This window comes from Centrocercus urophasianus, unplaced genomic scaffold, assembly GCF_019232065.1.
Source record: "Centrocercus urophasianus isolate 14NV4802_14NV808 unplaced genomic scaffold, USGS_Curo_1.0 seq_16, whole genome shotgun sequence".
Classification (NCBI taxonomy): Eukaryota; Metazoa; Chordata; class Aves; order Galliformes; family Phasianidae; genus Centrocercus; species Centrocercus urophasianus.
This window is the reverse complement of record NW_024884711.1, coordinates 5,324,820-5,344,789: the sequence shown is the minus strand read 5'-3', so window position 1 is coordinate 5,344,789 and position 19,970 is coordinate 5,324,820. Positions and strand designations below refer to the sequence as shown.

Genomic DNA, 19,970 nt, shown 5'->3' with positions numbered 1-19,970 from the left:
AAAATACATCATTTGTCTTTAAAAAAAGGTAGTAATAAAAAAAGGAAAATGTCGAGAAGACATTTGGGAAGAGTAGCACTTCTGTGCTGGATCTGCATGGGGATTTAGGTGCCCTCATGGTCCTAGAATTCCCAGTCATAAAAAAGAAAGGGAGACTGTGTGTTTAAAAACAGGTGTCAGACTGATCTAGCCAATATCCTCCCATCCCCCAGGCTCAGAAATCAATATCCATTTAGGATCTACAGTCTCATGCCTCAGTCAGCTATTTTTTTTTTTTTTTTTCATCCTAAAAAGAGTATTTTCAGTGTTGTTTTAATGGCTATCAAATGTCTTCCTTAGAATTGTAAGGGAGACCCAGGTTCCAATCTCTTCTTTAGCCTTAGCCTCCTTTCTTCAGAGAAATCTAGCTATCCAGTAGCCTGTGTTCTCCCCACAGTGGGTTACATTTCAACCTCTCTTTGTGATGCTGCTCTACTGAAAAGGAATTAGAGTTTTGTCAGACCACATAGAGGGAGAATGACTTTGTCACTTGATTTTTTTAGTTCATCATCTGACAAAATTATATACATTTCACCAGCGATTCCAGATATAATTTAAATACAAAATAACTTTATATAAATTCTGCAAATAAAAAAAAGCACTGAAATCTATTTTTGTAAAACTGGACTTTGCAGCAAGCGTACATAATTCATATTTTCCAATGGAGAAAAAAATAAACACAGCTATTTTTCATCCATTCCTGTAATAAATAAGCTTGGATGGGTTCAAACAGCAGTATTTTTGTTTGCAAGGAACACAATGTGATTTGCCTTAAATTGAGGTGTCAGTAGGAGAGGTTATAGAATAAATTAAAATTTACAGAGGCATCATAAGAATGAGAAAGCATTCACTCGTGTTGAAAAAGAACTGGAGAAGAAAACAGATAAACTGTGATAATGTATAGGTAGTTATGTACTTTTTTTTTCCTTATCTAAAACTCCCTGCTTTCATTTAAAGAAAGATTTAAAAGGCAGAAAACATGACATCGAGTACTCTTTAGGGAAAAGTCAGAAATGAAGAAAACCCTGTGTGCTACAGACATTCTAAGCTGAACAAATGAGTAGAAACTACTTTAAAGAATAACAGTAGTAGCCAAGCACAAAGCAACTGGCAAGACATTCATTTTAAAGCAACAAAGCAAAAAATCCACAACAGGTCTTTTAAGAAATCAGTCAGCATGTGGGCAAAGCAGAGCTAGTAGATGCAATGTTTGTAGTAGATGCAATGCAAAATTTGGACTTTCAAAATGTATTTTATAAAGCCCCCTACCAAAGGCTCTTAAAATATAGACAGGACTGCTCAGATTGCAAAAGGTACTGCTAAACTCAAAAGTATGCTAGATATTTATGAAGTAGTGTGACCATCTTCAGTGCAAGACCTTGATAGCATCGAATTAGGCAGCAAGCTCCAGATTAAACAAACACAAAGGAAAACCCTAATGAAAACAAATCTTTCTATGCTGCTGGTTACACTATGGAACATTCATGAATGTTGTAAGTTATTTGTCAAGTATCTTTTTGGAGCCATGTAAATGAAATGACAGTAGCTATTATCTACAGAACATGTCTTTCCTAGGGCTTCTAGAAAGAACAACTCACAGGTGGCTGAAAGAGCCTGTAGAGAACACTGACACGTGCTTGCCTTTTTCCTTATCTTCCATGTTTTAGATTTGCTTCATGCTGAACAGGGAGTCTGAGGTAGAATCTGAATTTGCTGAAGCCTACAACTCCAATTCTACTATCTTAACCAGCCAACCCCTCCTCATTATTTACATATTTTTTTAATTCTTATTTACATATCAAACATTTCCTGTTGAAATAAAAAACTGGAAATGAATGGCATTTTCTCCCATTTAAAGCTTTATGTTAAAAGAGCAAATAGGTGAGCCTTACAGTATGACATCTTTGAACAGCTGACTTCACAATAACTTCAAAGAGTCACTTCACACTTTTAAAATGAAGAGTCAGCAATTGATCAGCAATACATAAAGAGGAAACAAAATTACAGGTATAAGGTTAATAGCTCATTTCTTTACTAAAGGAAAGCCCTAATAAAATGCAACACTAAGGAGCTGTGTTTTACATTAAAGGTGGTGATTAGCATTGCAGTCAGTACATGACTAGACTATGAGAACTCACTTGCAATAATGAACTCTGACCACTGGCTTTGATATGCATTACAGTGATGTGTGAGTTGACAGTGGAATTATTAGCTGCTCATTTCCAGAGTTTATTTCTGGGTCTTCCTGACTCAAGTTATTCAATAAAGCAGTGCATATGCAAATCTTATAACAAAGTATAGAAATCACAGATATCACATGAATTCTTCGCTGTTTTGTATCAGTATTATTTATCTAACAAGAAAATAAGGTTTTCCATAGCCCATAGATGTTAAACTAGTGCAATAAGGATCACGTCCAAAATCCACATAAATATGGACCAAAGTTTTAGTAAAACTGTCTCTCAATTTGTGATCTTCTCACTGATGTTGTACACTTCCAAAACATAATTCCCACTGTTCAGCTCAGGTAAGCCTACAGGGTCTAGTCCAACTATTATTAGAAATACTCCATATTATTTTATTCATATTCATTACAGAAAACAAATTTGAAAGATCAAGCAATTTAGAATCAAATACATACTGGAAGGAGCCCCACTATCTCAATTTTTGTCTGATGAAATCTGAGTTTCAGCTCTCAGACGTATTCACATCTTTAAATACCCTGAGTTTTCAACTACAGCCAAGTCAAGTATCATCATAAGAGAACACGCAGAAAAATAAATAGCTTTGTCTTAGCACATAGTAAAGTTATGCCTTCTAACTTCACCTGTGAGACAGTCAAGTTAACAATCATGACCCAGTATAAGCTTCCTGGGATAGTTCATTTAAAAGAACAACTTTCTAAATTAGGTAAGAATTTAAGAGTGAAAACGTGCCATACTAATAGAAGCTGAGAAATTCTCATCAACATTTATTACTAGGACAATTCTAGCAATCTGATCAGTACAGAACACAACAAAGTGACTGCAGGATTCAAAGCAGGAACAAAAACCTCAAGCCAAAGAAAAAAAAACACCAACTTTTTATCAGTACATATAATGTATATGGTAAGTTGACAGACACAGAAAAGACAAGATACCTAACGACAGCAACCTCTTTGAATCAGATCTTATACTGTTGAAGACGTTTGCTCCTACAGTGAAGAGTTCAATTCCTTATCCAAGTAAAATATACCAGAAGTAACACACAAAGGGAAAAGAAAACCTAATGGAAATTTTTAGTAATTCAGATAAGAAACATCTATGATTTAAGCTACTTGTCCCCTTAATTTCAGGGATTTCTTTTAAAAATCATCCATTTTAAAATAGCTAAAAGCAAACTCCACAATTACCATATTGGCCTTGAAGTCCACATTTTTTAACATAAAATATTAAAATAACATTTTAATATTTTTAACATAATATTTAACATAACATATTTAAAATTATCGAAAAAACAAGGCAATAGGATTTTAGAAGAGCTGTAACAATACTATCAACAATCCTTAAGGCCAGACTAGTAGCCTTAATACAAGCATAAAATACGCAATTATATGGGAACTGCTGCATCACAGCCTGAAGCACTGATTGACCACCTGAGGCACTGAGTCAGCCATGGAGCACAGGTGAAGGCAATTCAGCTGTGTGATGGAAGGGCTGGAGCCTGGCTGCACCTCTCCTAGACCCATTGAAGAGCTGGATACCAGTGGGGAAGGATCTCTGGGGGAAGATCCCCCCTTTGGAGTATTCCAGTAAGCCCAGGACAAGTGTAAGCCCCTTATCTATTATTTTTGCTGTAACAACCTACTTAGCCAAGCTCTCTTATTTATTTCTTAATTATAACACATCATTAATTATACAGCAATCAAAGGACAAATTCCATTTAAAAGTCATCCTTCCACTATGTGGCATTTTCTTACTAAACAAATACTAAGTATTTATAAAACTGCTGTTGCATGGTATAAAAGGTATACAAGCAAAACACTAGATTCATGAATGAGTATAAATAACCCTTGAGAAGAAAAATGAACAACAGCAAAACACTCACTTCCCACAAAACAGAGTTTTGTATCTTTGGATGTTCATATATTCAAAAACTAAAGGCCCTTATTGAAACATATTAAAGATCATGGGGTTTTTTTGTTATTTTAGCTGGGTTTTGTGTGATTTTACAGCTACCACCTCACGTGTGCTGGAACTTACCTTTGTGAGAGAGATAATTCTGCAGAACATTAGTGGGATATAGCTAGAACTCCATTGCTAAATTGAAAAGCAATAGAGTGGAATGGCTCCTGTACTACACAATGTTAAAAATAACCCTAAAAGTGGAGCAATAACAAATACTACAAGGTATTTTTTTGTATTCTTACAAATGTTAAATACTGAAGACATTTAAAATATACTTAGTATGCAACAGTATATCATCACAAGCTTAAGACATTAAAATACAATACTTGAATATCTGTGCTCTTGTTACACTGAAGTGTTCAAAAATGCTCAAAAGATGATTTGAAGCTTTTCCACTGGGATTGTTACAATTCTGTTGACTTACAGTGTCAGCTATGAACAAATGAGACTAACACTGGAGTGCATCTCTTCAAATGTTAAAATACAAATTCCTCAAATGTTCATGTCTCTACTGGGAAACACATAGGAAACTGAGAATGATGGAAAAAAGAAAAGAGATAAACATGAGGAGCAAGCAAGAAATACACTAAGATTAAAGAAGAGAGAGGGAGAAAAAAAATGAATTAGCTTAGCTACTTTATGGCACAAACAAATACAATAATCCTCACCCTCATCCCAATTCACTCTTGTTTTGAAATAAGGTAACTTGTTGCATCTAAAAATAGCTGTTAAGTGCTAATTTAACTTTTCATCATTTTTCAGCAATCTTCTTTGCTACTACCATTTCTTTCCCCCCATTAAATGAAGTCAAAGGAAAAAGCTTTCACTGTAGAAAGACATGGATGAAGTATGAAGCTGGAGAAAACAGACTTGATAAGAAGTGATCCTTCATCACTATCAACAGTATTAAAATACAGTAGCTTTCCTCACAGAGACATTTAACCCCAGAAGATTTCTGTCCACTTTTACTCATAAACTACCCATTACAATAGTCGCAGATTCTTTCCACATGCCTACTGAAAGGCAAAAGAGAGCAAATGTTCACTGAGCTACACATGTACCCACTTTTTAGCCACCAAACCAACATAGAATCAATTGTCACCTAGTGTTCATTACAGCATGTGCACGCTTCCAGCTTTCTTTGGTAGAATTTTGTGGAAACATGAATATATGATGGATTTTTGTCACAGGTTTGATGTATGGGCTGATTTCAGAGAAGCCAAAGAATCCAGAAAACAACAGATGAGAGAACAGCAGAAACTCTGCTCACTCAGAAATCCAGCAAAACAAATTATTCAGTGAAAGTTGGCTAGTAAGACACACAAGAATGATTACTGATGTGTTACTACTTGGATAATAGCTGATCCTTAGATAACAGTACCAAATACAGTAGTAGCTAAAATTATTAGTAGTTCACTGGATACCCACAGTTATCTTTAATAATACCAAGAAAAGAACTTTTCCTGGCTGTTATACCTTGATGAGCATGCATCCATTGACCATCTATATTAAGTATAATGGCAGGCACACAGAGCTCTCAAAGTGTATTCATTAGGCAGAGGAAGACTGCTATTATCACATCCAGCATTCTGGCTACAGAAATATTTTATTGTAAAATAATTAGAATATCTGTAGGTTAATACTAAAGATAGAAAGCTTTACTATTTGTGTTAAGCATAAAAGCTTGCAGCAGCATAATCAGACTGCATACGATAAAAACAGAATTAAATACTACCTTCTCTGTAGTCAAGCTTTTTAAAATCTCAAGCAACTCAATTTCCTAGTTGATTTTTAGTCTACTCAGTACACTAAAAGCACCAAAATAATACCATAAAAGACCAAAAATGATGTCCTCATCTTTTGCAATAGAAGTAGTGGGAGAACAATTAAAATTGTTTTTTAATGTTGTATTCATTTTAATCAATCAAAACAAGACAAGACTTCTAAACTGTAACACTATCTGACACCATGAAATCAGTGAATGCAAAAAGAACCCAATTTTTTGGGTTGAAAAATCAGAGGAAATGAATAGCTATGTGTTCCATCACAGCCTAAACAATGAACAACAGGTAGGAGACACTAAGATGTCTTGAAACATACTGAGTGTGCCTATACCAAATGTCTCACAGTATTATCTTAGATATTCAGGAACTTAAAGAGGATAGTGTATTTGCAGAGGAACTAAATATCTTTTAAGTTACTTAAAAGGTATTAAAGTTACTGTTTAAAATGTTTTTTAACACGTTAAGATTTCTATGATTTTAATACAGATTTAGCATATGAAATATTAAAGACAATCAGACATATAATAGTAGCTCAAAAGCCATAAGGTTATGTTCTATCTCAAATTTCCTATACATTTTCTACATCTCCTCTGCGTCAGTCAACAGAGTAATAAGTGAGTGAGATCTACATTACTGTTAAGTCCTAAGTGAATGAACTACACCGAAACAAATAAGTCAGAACAGCAAAGAGTAGATAATTATACCACCTCACAGAAGAAGGGCTGTGTTCAGTCAGGGCCACCAACAGCTTCAGAGCATACAGTGGTACTGGGTCTGGAGTCATCAGGATGTGCTCATACCTAAAGGGGGAAAGTGAAGCAACATTTTAAAAACACAGAGCTGTGTGTTAATAAGTTTATTACAAATACAACAATTTCACATTTCAAATTTCATAATAGCCACAGTAGAATAACAATGCTGTTAGAAAGCTCATGAAACAATAAAAAACCAACTTAGAAGCAGGATTTAAAAACAGCTTCAGATTAACTTTTAAAACAGCATTAATAAAAGAACTAACGGGTTTTTCCATATGGAGATAACCAAGCCTCACAGTATTAGCCAGAAGGACCATCAATCAACACACACATGATTAATAGCTACTTTTTGCTTAAATATTTATTTTTTTTCTCCAATATTTTACTTGAGGAGTATTTGCATTAAGCTCTGTATTTTATTTCAAATTTAATTCAATATTGTTTTAACTATAGCATACTTGTATTACCCAAGTGACATGGAACAGAACAACACAAAAATAGCGTTTACCAAGAGCCACAGTATTCAAGATAATACAAGGTAAACACCCATGAAACATTTCAAAATATCATCTCCTAGATACCTTGATGTAATGCTCTAACATAATGGAAAACACAGCAATAACAGCAGGGAAGCAAAGTCCTCAGCTGCAGCAAATGAGGACAAGCTCAAAAGCAGCAGCCATTAACACAGAACCAAAGGAAAAAAAGCTGCTTACCTTAGGAAGGCCTCAGCTAAGCAGGGGTCTCCAGCAAGATACCCTCACCTCCACTGCCAGCCCTTAAATGAGTTCTGGGAGGGGGTGGATCCTGGCTCCAGCCCTTCCAATCACTCAGGTTCATTACTTGCACCTGAGCTCCCCTGGCTTGGCCCTGCCTTCCCACCAGGTGTTCAATCAAGGTCCAGGCTGTGACTCAGCATTTCCACTACACTTGGTAAAGAAAAAGGAAAACAGGCTGCTGATAAACAAAATGGACCTTGCTGTTGTTGCCCGTTTTCCAGTAATGCTCATTCAATAAACAGGATTGTATTTATCTTTTTAAAATCATAGTGTATCTGGAGGGCAAGACAATGATGATGGAAGAGAGAGAGATGTCAGCTTAAAGGAGACAGATGCAACCATATCAAAACTTGTAATCTGATTATAAGCAGAGCTACTCTAAACATGTGGAAGTTAACAGAAGAGAAAGCACAGATGTGTTGGTTTGTAAGAGAAAAACATGAAGAATTAATCAATAAATCATGATTTGTAAGAAGGTATGGTAGATTATTTTGTGCACCAAAATGCTTCCCTAACATTTTTCCTTCCTTGGGTTCTGGCGAAGGAGGGAGGAGGAGGTGTAAAAATCAAGGAAACTGATGAGAAACGTGCTTCACATGTTGAAATTCCTCATCATGACTAAACGAGGAACCTGCATCACCTGTCACCAAGCTGGCACGTACTTTGTATGGTATGCCAGCTCTTCCATGGAACAAAGGTTCCCCCTTTGCACCTCAGCATTCTGATCTGCACAGGAAAGAAATCTAGAAGGCTATAATGAGATGCGGTACTTTCTGGCTCCATCTCTCATCTGGATGGCTCTCAGACATGAAGGGTCGAGCACTCCAATTCCACACTCTTGATGCAGCCTGTGGGATTTCATTCAGAAGAAACAAATATTCTCACACTAGCACACAGCCTACAAGCAGTGCCTCACAGCTTCTCTGTATTAGCCTAAATGTGCTGCCATAGACTTGTACAGCACTCACATGCTGGAGAACCTATGTTATTGGCCAATGACTATACAATGTTAGCTTATGTTTCTGGCAACCAGAATTTCTCCTTTGCAAACAACAGATTTCAGCTACTGAAGGAAAACTGTTTCTCACTGGTAATTAAAAATTCCCTTTCCTCATAAAAGGAGAAAATACCATGATGCATTAGTAAACACTGATGCTGGAACACTGCACACATGCAGTACGTATTCCTACCAAGCATGAAGGAACTATCTGTTTTGTTGGTTTTTTTTTTTTGCAGGATCTACAACAAAATGTTCTGGGATAAGCAAAGGCGCTATATGGTAACTTGGGAATCAGAAGTCTTCGGCTCACTTAGTAAGATGAAGATTTAGCACTCAAAAATGTTAATTCTTAACAGTAATAATGCATCAGGCATACTAGCTTGAAACTCTGACATTACTTGTTTTATACAAACATGTATGTTTATATAAATACACTTGTTTTTCTTATGCCAATATCTTCTCTAAATTGAGTCCACTTAAAACTCTTTAAAGCCTTCTGTGTATTCCATCTGAGAGAGATTATTACTATCCTGCACTTAGCATCATAATTCCTTGGAGTTCAAAAAATGAGTCTTATTTAATTCCCTCTTACATCAAACTCTGTTTTTTCCCCAAAGATAATTAGAAAAAAATACAGAAGGAGCAGTGATCTAACAAACCAAACACCACCTGAGAAAGCACAGATTACTAAAGTGAATTTCTTAGCAATTAATGTAAACACATTTCCTGAGTAAAGGTCATCATCAACTATGAATACGCGAATCTGCCATGAAAGGGAAATGTTCTGTGCATAAAGACTTTATTAAATGAATGAGTTCACCCAGTGGTTTTCCAGCCCCTTCAAAATGCAAACTCACTGAGTAACAGCAGTTTCAAAGAGCATTTTATAATGGTCCTCCTAGCAATATGACCACAAAGAGTTTAGTCAGTCTTCACCACAAGTGACAAGCGGACCTAAGGGTTGTAAAATATGGATTCTCTTCAGCTCTTAAAAAACTAAACATTTTATCTACACATTATCTCAAATATCCAGTATTTTCTACTTGCAGAATTGGCTTCAGAGTCTGCTTGGAACAAGATACATAATCTTTGACATGAAATAAAACCTTTTTTTTTTTTAATAAACACATTCTTCTCCTGTCATTGGCTCAAATTAACTATGTTGAATAAGTAGGAAAATTAATAATCAAATGAGAAAAAGATGGCATTTGAATTTCTGATTTAAAAAAAAATATGGATCAGAAATAGAAAATAAATGAGGACATTCTTTTTATAGAAGAAAGTTTCATTTTGGTTAAGGGATGCTCAGAAAAACGACTGCTCAGTGAGGTGAGATGAAATGACAGTTTCACTTGAACAAAATCCTATGAGCAAGTTAATCTTTTGATCTTCAAATGTACAAATATTCAGTGCAAGAACCATCTTACTGATTGTGCAAAGATGTGAAAAAAGTAGTAATCGCTTTTTTGTCCTGCATTTATCTCAAAAAGATTACAATTTATATTCATGCAGAGTGACCAAAATTCTACTCCATGGGTCACTTTTACATTTAAACAAATTGCACTGTTAAGCTTAGATGCTCCTCAATGGCTCTCAGTTATTAAAAAGCAGGATTCCAGAGTGCCCAGGTACAGCCATTGCATTCCTCCTCTCATGTTCTGATTGCCCTCCAGCTGAGTCACATCCTGTCACATCCTTTGTCCAAGAACAGAAAAGCTGAACAACTTCAGCAAACACCTCTTCAGTCTCCAAACACAGGCCAGCACTCTCTTTACTTTCTATCCCGGAGTCTTCCTGCAACTCTTACTTCTTGGGGTAGAGATTTATGTTATATCTTTAAGCATAAGTCTGAATCTAATCTTAGACCTCCCTCTGTAGTTTGGAGCAAGTGCCCTTTGCATTCAGATTCTTTTGAGAACTGTAGATACCATACGAGAATTCATTCCTACCTCCCATAAATATTTTCTGATCCATACCTAAAACATTATTGAACAAAACTTATCTTTACTATCTTCTTGACATTCAAAGCATTCTCTTCTCTTCGTCTTCGTCTCCTTTTCTAATATCTCTCAAAACAGTTTTGAGACTTTCAAATCAAAACTGAGTTTTCCATTAGTCTTTCAATGCTTTTGGTCCATCTGTGCTTTCCTGCACTGATTACGTGCTCCCCAAAGCTGAATGCATTTACTAAGCATTAGCTCAACCTACACGTTCAAGTAATGTATTTGTACACTATTTGATTGTTGATTCTTTCTGAATTATATATTCTTTTACTGTGCTCCTAAACTGGAGTAAAATTTGTTTATAACTAGTTCCAATATATTTAAATTATCATAATCTTAAATATTTTTAAGATAATCTCTAAATGCTTTTCAAATACAAGTATCATCATCTCCACTGGTGACATAAAGGAACTGATTCAGGAAATATTTAAAACAAGCCTGGAACCAAGATTCTGAGCTACTGCAAGACCCTTTTTACACATCTACAATACATATCCAAAGATATTTCACAGCTGTTTTCTCCAAAGTACAACTGCATTTAGTTTCAGACTGGAAAGGTCTGCCACCAAATCGAGCTAATGAGCAGAAGAAACTGCAGTACATTGCTTGTTTTCTTTCTAGTTCGCAGCTGGGACAACCCCTCCCTCAGTTCAGTGAGAAAGCATTTTATAAGATGGGCACATCTTCAAAGGGCAAGTTTCAAAGCAGACAGAAGCTGGTCTTGCTTGACTCAGACTCTTCCAAATCTGAAGAAAATTGTGTCAGCTTTTAATAATGCATAAAACTCTATTCTTTAATAATATTTCTACTTTCAATTTTAACCCATATTAATAAATCCCATGTTTTCAAGTGAAGAAATAGTGTGAAAAAGGTGTGAAAATAAACTTCTCTATACATCTGTGACTTCCTTCCCATTCTCTCTCACAAAGGAAATACTACACATCCTGCATGTACTAAACTTTAATCCTCAGACTGTAAGAATGTGAGTCAATTAGCAAGAGACAGCTTCATTTATATGGAAGACACTAAGTTTCTGATCATAATCCAGCATCCGTTCCTCCGCCCTTCTACCGCTTACTTAATATAAGGGTGGGGAACAATTTCCTCATTTAAGGCAGTGAAGTATTGACAGCTACTAACTTCTGAGGACCACACATTAAAATACACTGTAACATTATCCTGGAATAGCGTGAAAGATAACTGAAGGCTCATCTTTACTGTACTCATCCTATGTCTGTGTTTTCTCTCCCTCTAGTGAGATGTTATATGTATACACAAGAATAACATACGGAGCTCTCTTTATGCTCACCTGCAAGTCATTTTGAAATGACAGCCCCCATTTTACCGCATGCCATATAAATCAAGTTCCAGGTCACAGCTGGCCCACAGGCTGTAGTTTCATAGACTAGGGTAGGGTTTTATTCCTGCTTGGGGCAGCAGGAAGGGCAGCAATTTAGAGGCAATAAACTTGGAGTGAATCATGGAGGACTAATCCATCATGTTCTTTTCCCGTTTCCAAAGGTATAAGCCATTCCATATGATCTCTCAACATCTTCCAGGAGGGCACAGTATCCAAAGTACAATTGAATTATTCCAATTTCATCAGTTGAACAAGGAGAATATATTTAAATCACAGCTAGGGAAACTTGCTTCACTACAATAGTAGCCAGAGGCACAGTATCACCAAGATGCAAAAATGAGTGTCAGACAGAAACCGTGTTTGTGTTACATACAACCAAGTACTGAATAAACCTAGGAGAGAGATGTTTCTGGGCAGAGAACTCTGACAGTAGTTAAAAGCCATTCCTTTATTTCATTTTGCCACTTAAACATGAAACTGGCATTCAAAACAAATATGCTGTCAAAATGGATTGAATATCAAGTTTTCTCCCACTGAAACAGCAATGTTGTACTTACTGAGGCAGCAATGAATCTCTAATGAGAGACAGAAGCTTCCTGTTTGAGTCGAGGCTCTCCTCTTTCTCCTCAGCCATAACCTTGTGGTTTAAGAGTAGTGATGTGGTTTCTGAGAGCAACCGCAAACTGAAGAGTCTCCATTCCACTTGAAAATAAAGGTGCCAAGAATGTGACCACACTGAAGTTTAATTAAAACAAAATGTGGAATTCATGCAAACTGTAGATGACGTGGCTATATACTTACCATTCTGACTGTGGACCAAAGAAACTAGTGGTGGGAGGATGCAGCCTTCAACCTAAAAGAGAGAATTAAAAAAAAATCTGGCTTAGATTATTCACAGGGAAAAAAAAAAAGAATAAAAGAGATGTATCTGTATTCATTCCACTGTCAGAGTCCTTAATCAAAGAGGTGAGTAATCATAGAAATTCATCCATAATCACACTTACAAAGCCACAAAGTAATTTTATCCCTGGATTGTAAAGTTGCAGACAGTAAAGTACTTACACAGAAAAAAAAAACAGTGAGTTTGTTAGAATGTACTGAGAGTGAATTTTAATTTATAATATCAGATTCAGTGCAGATGTAAAAGAAAGTAACCAAAAAGAGCATGGGCGCATCTACTAGTCCCAGTGTTTTAATCCATAAGCTAGAAATCAAGTAGAACAAAGAAGAAATATGAAGCAGGGCCAGTGGCGCAATGGATAACGCGTCTGACTACGGATCAGAAGATTCTAGGTTCGACTCCTGGCTGGCTCGGCTGCTCCTTTTGCCCAGAGATGTGGTCATGGAAGCCCCATCCGCCGAGACACTCAAGGTCAGGCTGGAGCAGACTCTGAGCAACCTGTCCCTGTTGTCCCTGCTGTGGGTGTCCCTGTTCTCACTGCAGGGGACTTGGACTACGCGACCCCTAAGTGTCTCCTTCACCTCAAATGATTCTGTGATCTTACGGAACATCCCTCTTAGAGAAACCTGTACACAGCTAAAATGTACCAGGAAAGACTTACTAGCTCTAATGCAATATAGTCAACCTTAGTAGAAAGTCTTGAGAAAACTTTAACTTCTTCATTTCAGGTAATATATAGATTTTCATTAAAATTTAAGTTTACAGAGTCAAGATTTGAACTACGGAGGAAAAAAAAACCTCAGTAAATTCTTTATTAATCGTGAGTTAATCTGAATTACAGATTAATCATGTGTCATAGTCAGCTTAGTTACATTTGAAATCAGATAGTTTTATATATTTAAAAATAAATAAACAGAGTACTTCTGTATTTTATCTAATACGATACAGCACTAAGTCATCAGTGAAATAACATTTACACCAGACAGGCTTTAGAGATTTCAATATGGAGGAGAAGCAAAAAATTAAATAACTGCGTGAAAAATTGGAATGACGTATTTTCATATGACTACAATGTCAAGACATTTACTGTGATAACTTAGACCCAATCCTTTGTTTAGGACAGCCTTCAGATCAAGTAAAAAGCCACAAGAAGTTTTCTGAAGAAAACTGTTTTTCCTACTTCTGGGGGCCTGAAGTAGAATTCAAAAGCAAAAGAAAAGAAATATTATGGAAAATACTGCTCATTAATTCTGTTAATTCCAGACAGAGATCATTTGAAGGGATAGGTCCTAAATTCTCGAGGGTAGCCAGTCTCCATTGCTTTGCAGAATTAAGAGGTTTAGAATCAAAATACAGATCCCTTGCTGCTTGTTAATGATCAGTTCAGATCTTCAATTGATATTGGTTTGGAAAGGTAAGCATCATGGATACACAGCTGACCTTTGGAATTATCGATATACATGAAATTACTAGATAGGCTTTTACTACGCCACAAATAGGATTTGGTGCAATGTATAGCTTATAATTCCCTATACGTTTTGATTTATTGATTAACCTCTAGAAGATACAACTCTAGAGTTATGCAGCTACTATAAAGAAAAAGCCAGAGAAGATTAAAACATAATGAGGGGTTACTAAATGAAACAAGACTCCAGTCAGCAGTAGCTAGAGCCACTCTAGTTAATTATTTCCTTGTTAGTTGGTGGTCTCTGGTAAATGAATGCCCAGCTTTAAAGGATTCATTTAGTCTTTGGCTTTTTTTCACTTCTGAAAAAACTACCAAAAGATGCCTTTGTTACATACTTTCAATAAAAGAGGTAAAGGTCTCTGCTTGAGGTATGGCAATCAAACTTCACTTGCAAGCACAGATAGCCTTAATATCCATATAGGTAATGATGTAGCATAGATGTAGCATAGATGCTTTTGTAAACATTATCATTTTGAAATATTTCCCTGACCTTTCAGTCAATAGGTAATACGATAAAAAATAAAACTTCATTGCGCTCTAGCAGATCCATTTGTGCAGGTTTCTAAACTGTTTTGCAAATGGTAATTTATCATTTATATAACAAACCTGTGAGGCAAAAAATATATGCACTTCAGGTCATTTAATCCAAAAATCTGTTCAATCTACTGCAAAGTTTCTCAAATGAAAAGGTTAATTTAAGTAGTAAACCAGAGAAGAAAAGCGAAAGAGCATCTCTAATTTTTCTGAAGCAACATACAAATGCGGAATATTCAAAATCATTTAGCAGCAGCATGAACTCAGAATTACACCGATTAAGATGGCAGCACACAGCAGTATGATACAACTTGAATTTTGATAAACTTTCATTTTCATACAGTATTAGCAGTAGTCTTTCTACATAGACCACAGACTCACAGAGTGGAAGGGGTTGGAAGGGACCTCTGGAGATCATCTTCTAGTCCAACATCCTGCTAATGCAGGTTCCCTACAGTAGGTCTCACAGGAAAACGTTCAGGCAGGTTTTGAATACTTCCAGAGAAGGAGACTCCACAGCCTCTTTGGGCAGCCTTTTCTCTGTTACCCTCACAGTAAAGAAGTTATTACTTGTGTTCACGTGGAACTTCCTCCTTTCCAGTTTGTGTCCACTGCTGCTTTCCTGTCACTCTTGACACCTGCCCTTCAGATATTTATAAGAGTTGAGAAAAGATGCCCCCTCAGTCTTCTCCAGGCTGAACAGCCCCACATCTCTCAGCCTTTCCTCAAAAGGGAGATAGATGCTCCAGCCTCTTCATCATCTCTGAGCCCATAACTGGACTGTCTCCAGAAATTCCCTGTCTTTCTTGAACTGAGGAGCCCAGAATTGGATGTGACCTCACTGGGCTAGAGTAGAGGGGTAGGATCACCTCCTTCAACCTAATGTAGTAAAGCCGTTTTGTTTTCCAAGATAAACATATTGTAACTGTCATTGTAAAGAACACGCTTTAGGTCTCAAATAATTTTAGTAGCTTTTTCTGACCTTTTCATAACACAAAGCCCATTTTTGGCAAATAAACAGTTCCGACTGGCATTCTCCACAGCAGGTGCTCGTCGCAATCAGTTTGCTGCAGGGGCACTATTTCTGTGGAAAATTATTTTGTGACGCAACAGCACACCAGAATGTACATGGTGAAGGGACTATTAAATTGTATATTAACATCCAGTTCAGCTTTATACTTCCTAACTCTGCAGCCCCTCTCTATTCTTCATGCCATTCAGGTCACTGAATCTGCTGTGGGTTTTTTGTTCTTTTTTTTTTAACTAGAGTGCACACCATTTTGAAAACAAGATATGAATGTCAGCTGGAGTGTAAAACAGAAAAACATAACAATATTGTATCCAGTACTTAAAAATAATTTTAATTAATGAATCAGCAAATTGCATGAGTTTCTGGAAGCTTTGTATAAGAAGCATGCGATTACTCTTTTGGTACTCTCACAGAGATTCAAACAAAGAATACTGATGTAATGATTCATTTTTTCTTCTTTTAAATGGCTGCTGAAGTCTTTGGAGTCAAATCTCCATGTAAGTGAAGGTATTCAGACATTTTTCTAACTTCCTAAGCTGAAGCTGTATCAGTGTTTTTGCATTTAATACAGCTTACTAACCTCTCTGATAAATTTGTCCAATCCTATCCAAATTTTATTCATACTGCTAGCACGTGCAATACCTACAAGCACAGAATTCCATATGACAACTGTGCCTTACAAAAAGACTCTTCTTTATTTTAAAACATCTGCCTCATTACCTAACTTGATACCCACTAGAAAATCATGAGCAGTTATTTTTAATTTGTCTTTCTCATTCCGTTCATTATTTTATATACTCCTTCTTCCACTTACTAGCTACAAGCTGAAGTTCTTATCTATTCAATTCCGCCCTGCATCACCAAGATGTACTTTTTCTTGTTCCCTTTGAGAATAATTGACCACAGCTGTATTCAACATCCGGGATCTGAAGGCACCATGGACTTGCCCTAGCACAGTGATGTTTTCTGCTTTTCTCTCTGGTCTTTTGCCAATCATTTCTCATAATCTAGCTACCTTTCTGATTATGGCTGAGCATTAAGTCACTGTTCTCATAGAAAAAACTATGCTCAAAAATAGACAGAATAGTTACAAGTAGTTTAGAGCCTGACATTATGTATGCATAATTGGAATGATTTTCCTTAAATGCATTGCTTGACATTTATCAGTATTGAATTGCATGTCATTATGTTATCCTTCCAGTCAGTATCTTGAAAATCTTTTGCAACTCTTCTGTCAGTTTTGGTTTTCACTACTGCAAATAATGTAGCAATATCAGACAGCTCCCTCACCTCACAACTCATGCCTTTCTCTTTATTACTTATAAATAGCACACGCTACAACACAGATCCCTGTAAAGCATTTTCCTTCACATACCTAAATTTTTAACAGTGATCTCTATTCTCTACTTAGTAAATTTTAACTACCTAAAAATAACTGATGAGTCAGAAGATAAGGGGGAAGGTTCACTCGTGGATTTTAAGACTCTTTGGTGCACAAGTGTTAAAAACTTTTTGGAAATCCAAGTTCAATATCCAAAATCACAGCACCATTTTAATGCAGATTCCTGCAAGAAAAACTCTACTAGCAAGGTCTGAGCACCCAGCAGAAGCTGTGCTCACTCTTCCACATTTTCATCAACCTCACAAATCAGATCTTGACACAATTTTATGATTTCTATTGTTGATATTCCACATTACAACATCATGTAATGCATGGGGAGTTGAAGAGTTAATGTTTCAGTTCCATGGGTTGTCAGTATTTCTGGGTACCTGGTTCTCAGAAGAGAAGAACTACATCTCCCAAAAGACTTCATTGTTCTGCTGTCATTTTCTGAGCAGTTTTACCTTTCCTTCTGAACAGAAGTCATGAGATTGCCCCTTTCTTTTACAGCTCACCTCTGCGATATGTGTTCCCTCGCCATCTCGCCCTTGGCATTAGCGTAAGGCCTTTGGTTTTGGACATTCTCTTTCATTTATTTGATTGACCAGCTTTGATTCCAATCAAATTGTATTACAATGTTATCTTGCATTTCAGTATCATATTCAGTAAATTATTTTTCTCTCTTAGCTCGTTGCAGCTATTTTGTTCTCAGGCCAATCTCCCTACGTTCTCTTATCCCCCTTCCCCTATCTTGGGGCATGGGTCCGTGGGTCCCCTCACCCCATTTAATCAGGGAATCAGGCTGAACTGGCCCCAAATCACTTACAGATCTGTAGGAAGCAAAGTACAACTTTAACAGAAATTCTTCTGCAAAGTCTCTGTATTTCTTTGTTTCTGAAAAGAGAAAGAGAGGCAAGCCATAGTTTCAGAGTAATTAAATATTCGACCATTCCTGTGAGAAGGTTTGGAAGAGAAAACTGTGATTGCACTCTTTTTGTCTCCACTGTTCAGACCACTTGTGTTAGACACACATGACCTGCATACCAAATAAATGTTCTTACTTTGTTAGTGACAAAGAAACATCACCTTGGCTTTTACTCAGCCTCACCAAATGAAGTCCAAGCCCCACAGATATCCAGAAAAGAGCAATTAAACTCTACAAGAGCCTGCAGGAGAAAAATCCAATACTAGCACATTCCTATTTAGGTAAAGTACCCTGTGACAGAGTATTGCACATCCAGCAAGAATGTGTACTCAGCAAAGTTGAATTCACACAACATATATGCGCAACCATTGTGTATAAACAACAAGCATATCATCAATCTTGACTGTTATCACTTGCAACTTAGGGTATGCTTAGATGCACAGCTTAACACTCTTCTCAAGGCCACAGAATTGCCTCAATACAGCCAACATTACCTGCCTAAAAAAAGTCTCTAATTTGCTTACAACAGGGCTTCAGAGATCTTCAGATCCGTGTTCATGGACAAAGCATTGACATTTGGTGTAACACTGGGTGGACTGAAAGAGCAAGCAGGTTGAAAGCCTGGTCCAGTAGTACTTCTGTAACATGCTGTTCTCAGGTGAAAACCACACTCAGGAATTAATTTATAAGAAGAAATCATTCCATAATGCTATCCTATCCAAACTAGCAACAAATTAAATACATTATCTTCACAAAGTTTTATGGAAGCCTGTTATCCTTTCCAGCACGCATGTTTAATTTACAACTACTGACCAACATCTTCTCCTAATCCACAATTCAAGTTAAATGCAACAAAGCAAAGATTATCAACTTCCAAAACCTTTCTTCCAGGCACATGTAAGATCCTCAACTAACATCATCTTGACATTTATTCTTATTAAAATTCCACATACAAAGTTGCTGCTGAGATTGACCATGGGATTAGGATCATGCTGCCTTCAAACTTCTTTAAGCATCTGCTGGAGGGCACAGCATGATTCTCAATGTTTTTTATATTCCTAATATTTATATTTTATATTCCCAATAATCTCTCAGAATGTACTAGAAACAATCTAATGAATGTTAGAATGAACAGGGAGAAGGATGACATTTCTGCAACCTTATTTTTTTTGAAAAGTCTTCAGAAATCCAGAATATTTATTGAGATTTTTTTATTATTATTATTTCTGGGTAGAGACAGCTTTGACTGATTGACTCAATACGTCAATTAGTAGAGAACTGGTTTCACACACAAGAAAAAGTCTCATGTCATGTGGATTAGCTTAATGGACAGAAAGCCACATGGGGTGTACATTTTTAATCTACTTCAAAAGGGAAAGTGATTGATGAAATGCTGTATAATATGTCCATACAGTTATGCCCTACGCTGACAAAATTAAGGTGTCAGTAGTTAGATGAGAACAGCTTGTGGATGAAGAACAACACATTGATGCTGAATCAAGAAAAGACTAAAACGAGCAGAGAAAAGCACTTGCTGAAGTTTCAATCCCCAGCGTTGTCATCTTCGGTGTGAATAATAACTCTTATATTGTCAGTCAGCAGATTTCCATGTCACACTGCTTTTCCCTTGACTTCTCATCAAGCAAATCATGAGGCTTATGGTGCTTTTATTTAGGCTCAGTTTTTAAAAATAGGTTCCAAAACCTTCAGGAGGAGAATTGCTGCTGACAACTTTTGCCTAAACCACAGAATAACTTTTGTGATTCAGGTAAGAGATTATCTGTGCAACATATTGAGCATTCTTGTGAGCTAGTTAGAATATTGAAAGGACTCCCACAGAAATCA

General features: G+C 36.5%; 1 protein-coding gene and 1 non-coding gene across 6 annotated transcripts in view; one reads left to right on the top strand and one right to left on the bottom strand.

The window, feature by feature from the left end:
- The window catches only part of ULK4 (unc-51 like kinase 4), a 213,447-nt gene that overhangs the window by 129,368 nt on the left and 64,109 nt on the right, over positions 1–19,970 (bottom strand). For all 5 annotated transcript variants that reach the window (XR_006168599.1, XM_042817534.1, XM_042817537.1 and 2 more), the window contains 3 exons: positions 12,688–12,739; positions 12,444–12,588; positions 6,697–6,789 (listed from right to left, as the gene is read on the bottom strand). Coding sequence is in view for 4 of the 5 variants with exons in the window: in XM_042817534.1 (XP_042673468.1) it covers positions 6,697–6,789; positions 12,444–12,588; positions 12,688–12,739 (290 nt within the window). In the remaining variant the exon portion in view is untranslated. The remainder of the gene's footprint in view (positions 1–6,696; positions 6,790–12,443; positions 12,589–12,687; positions 12,740–19,970) is intronic.
- Positions 13,128–13,200, top strand: TRNAR-ACG. The gene has a single exon. It is a non-coding gene; the product is annotated as a tRNA-Arg (tRNA).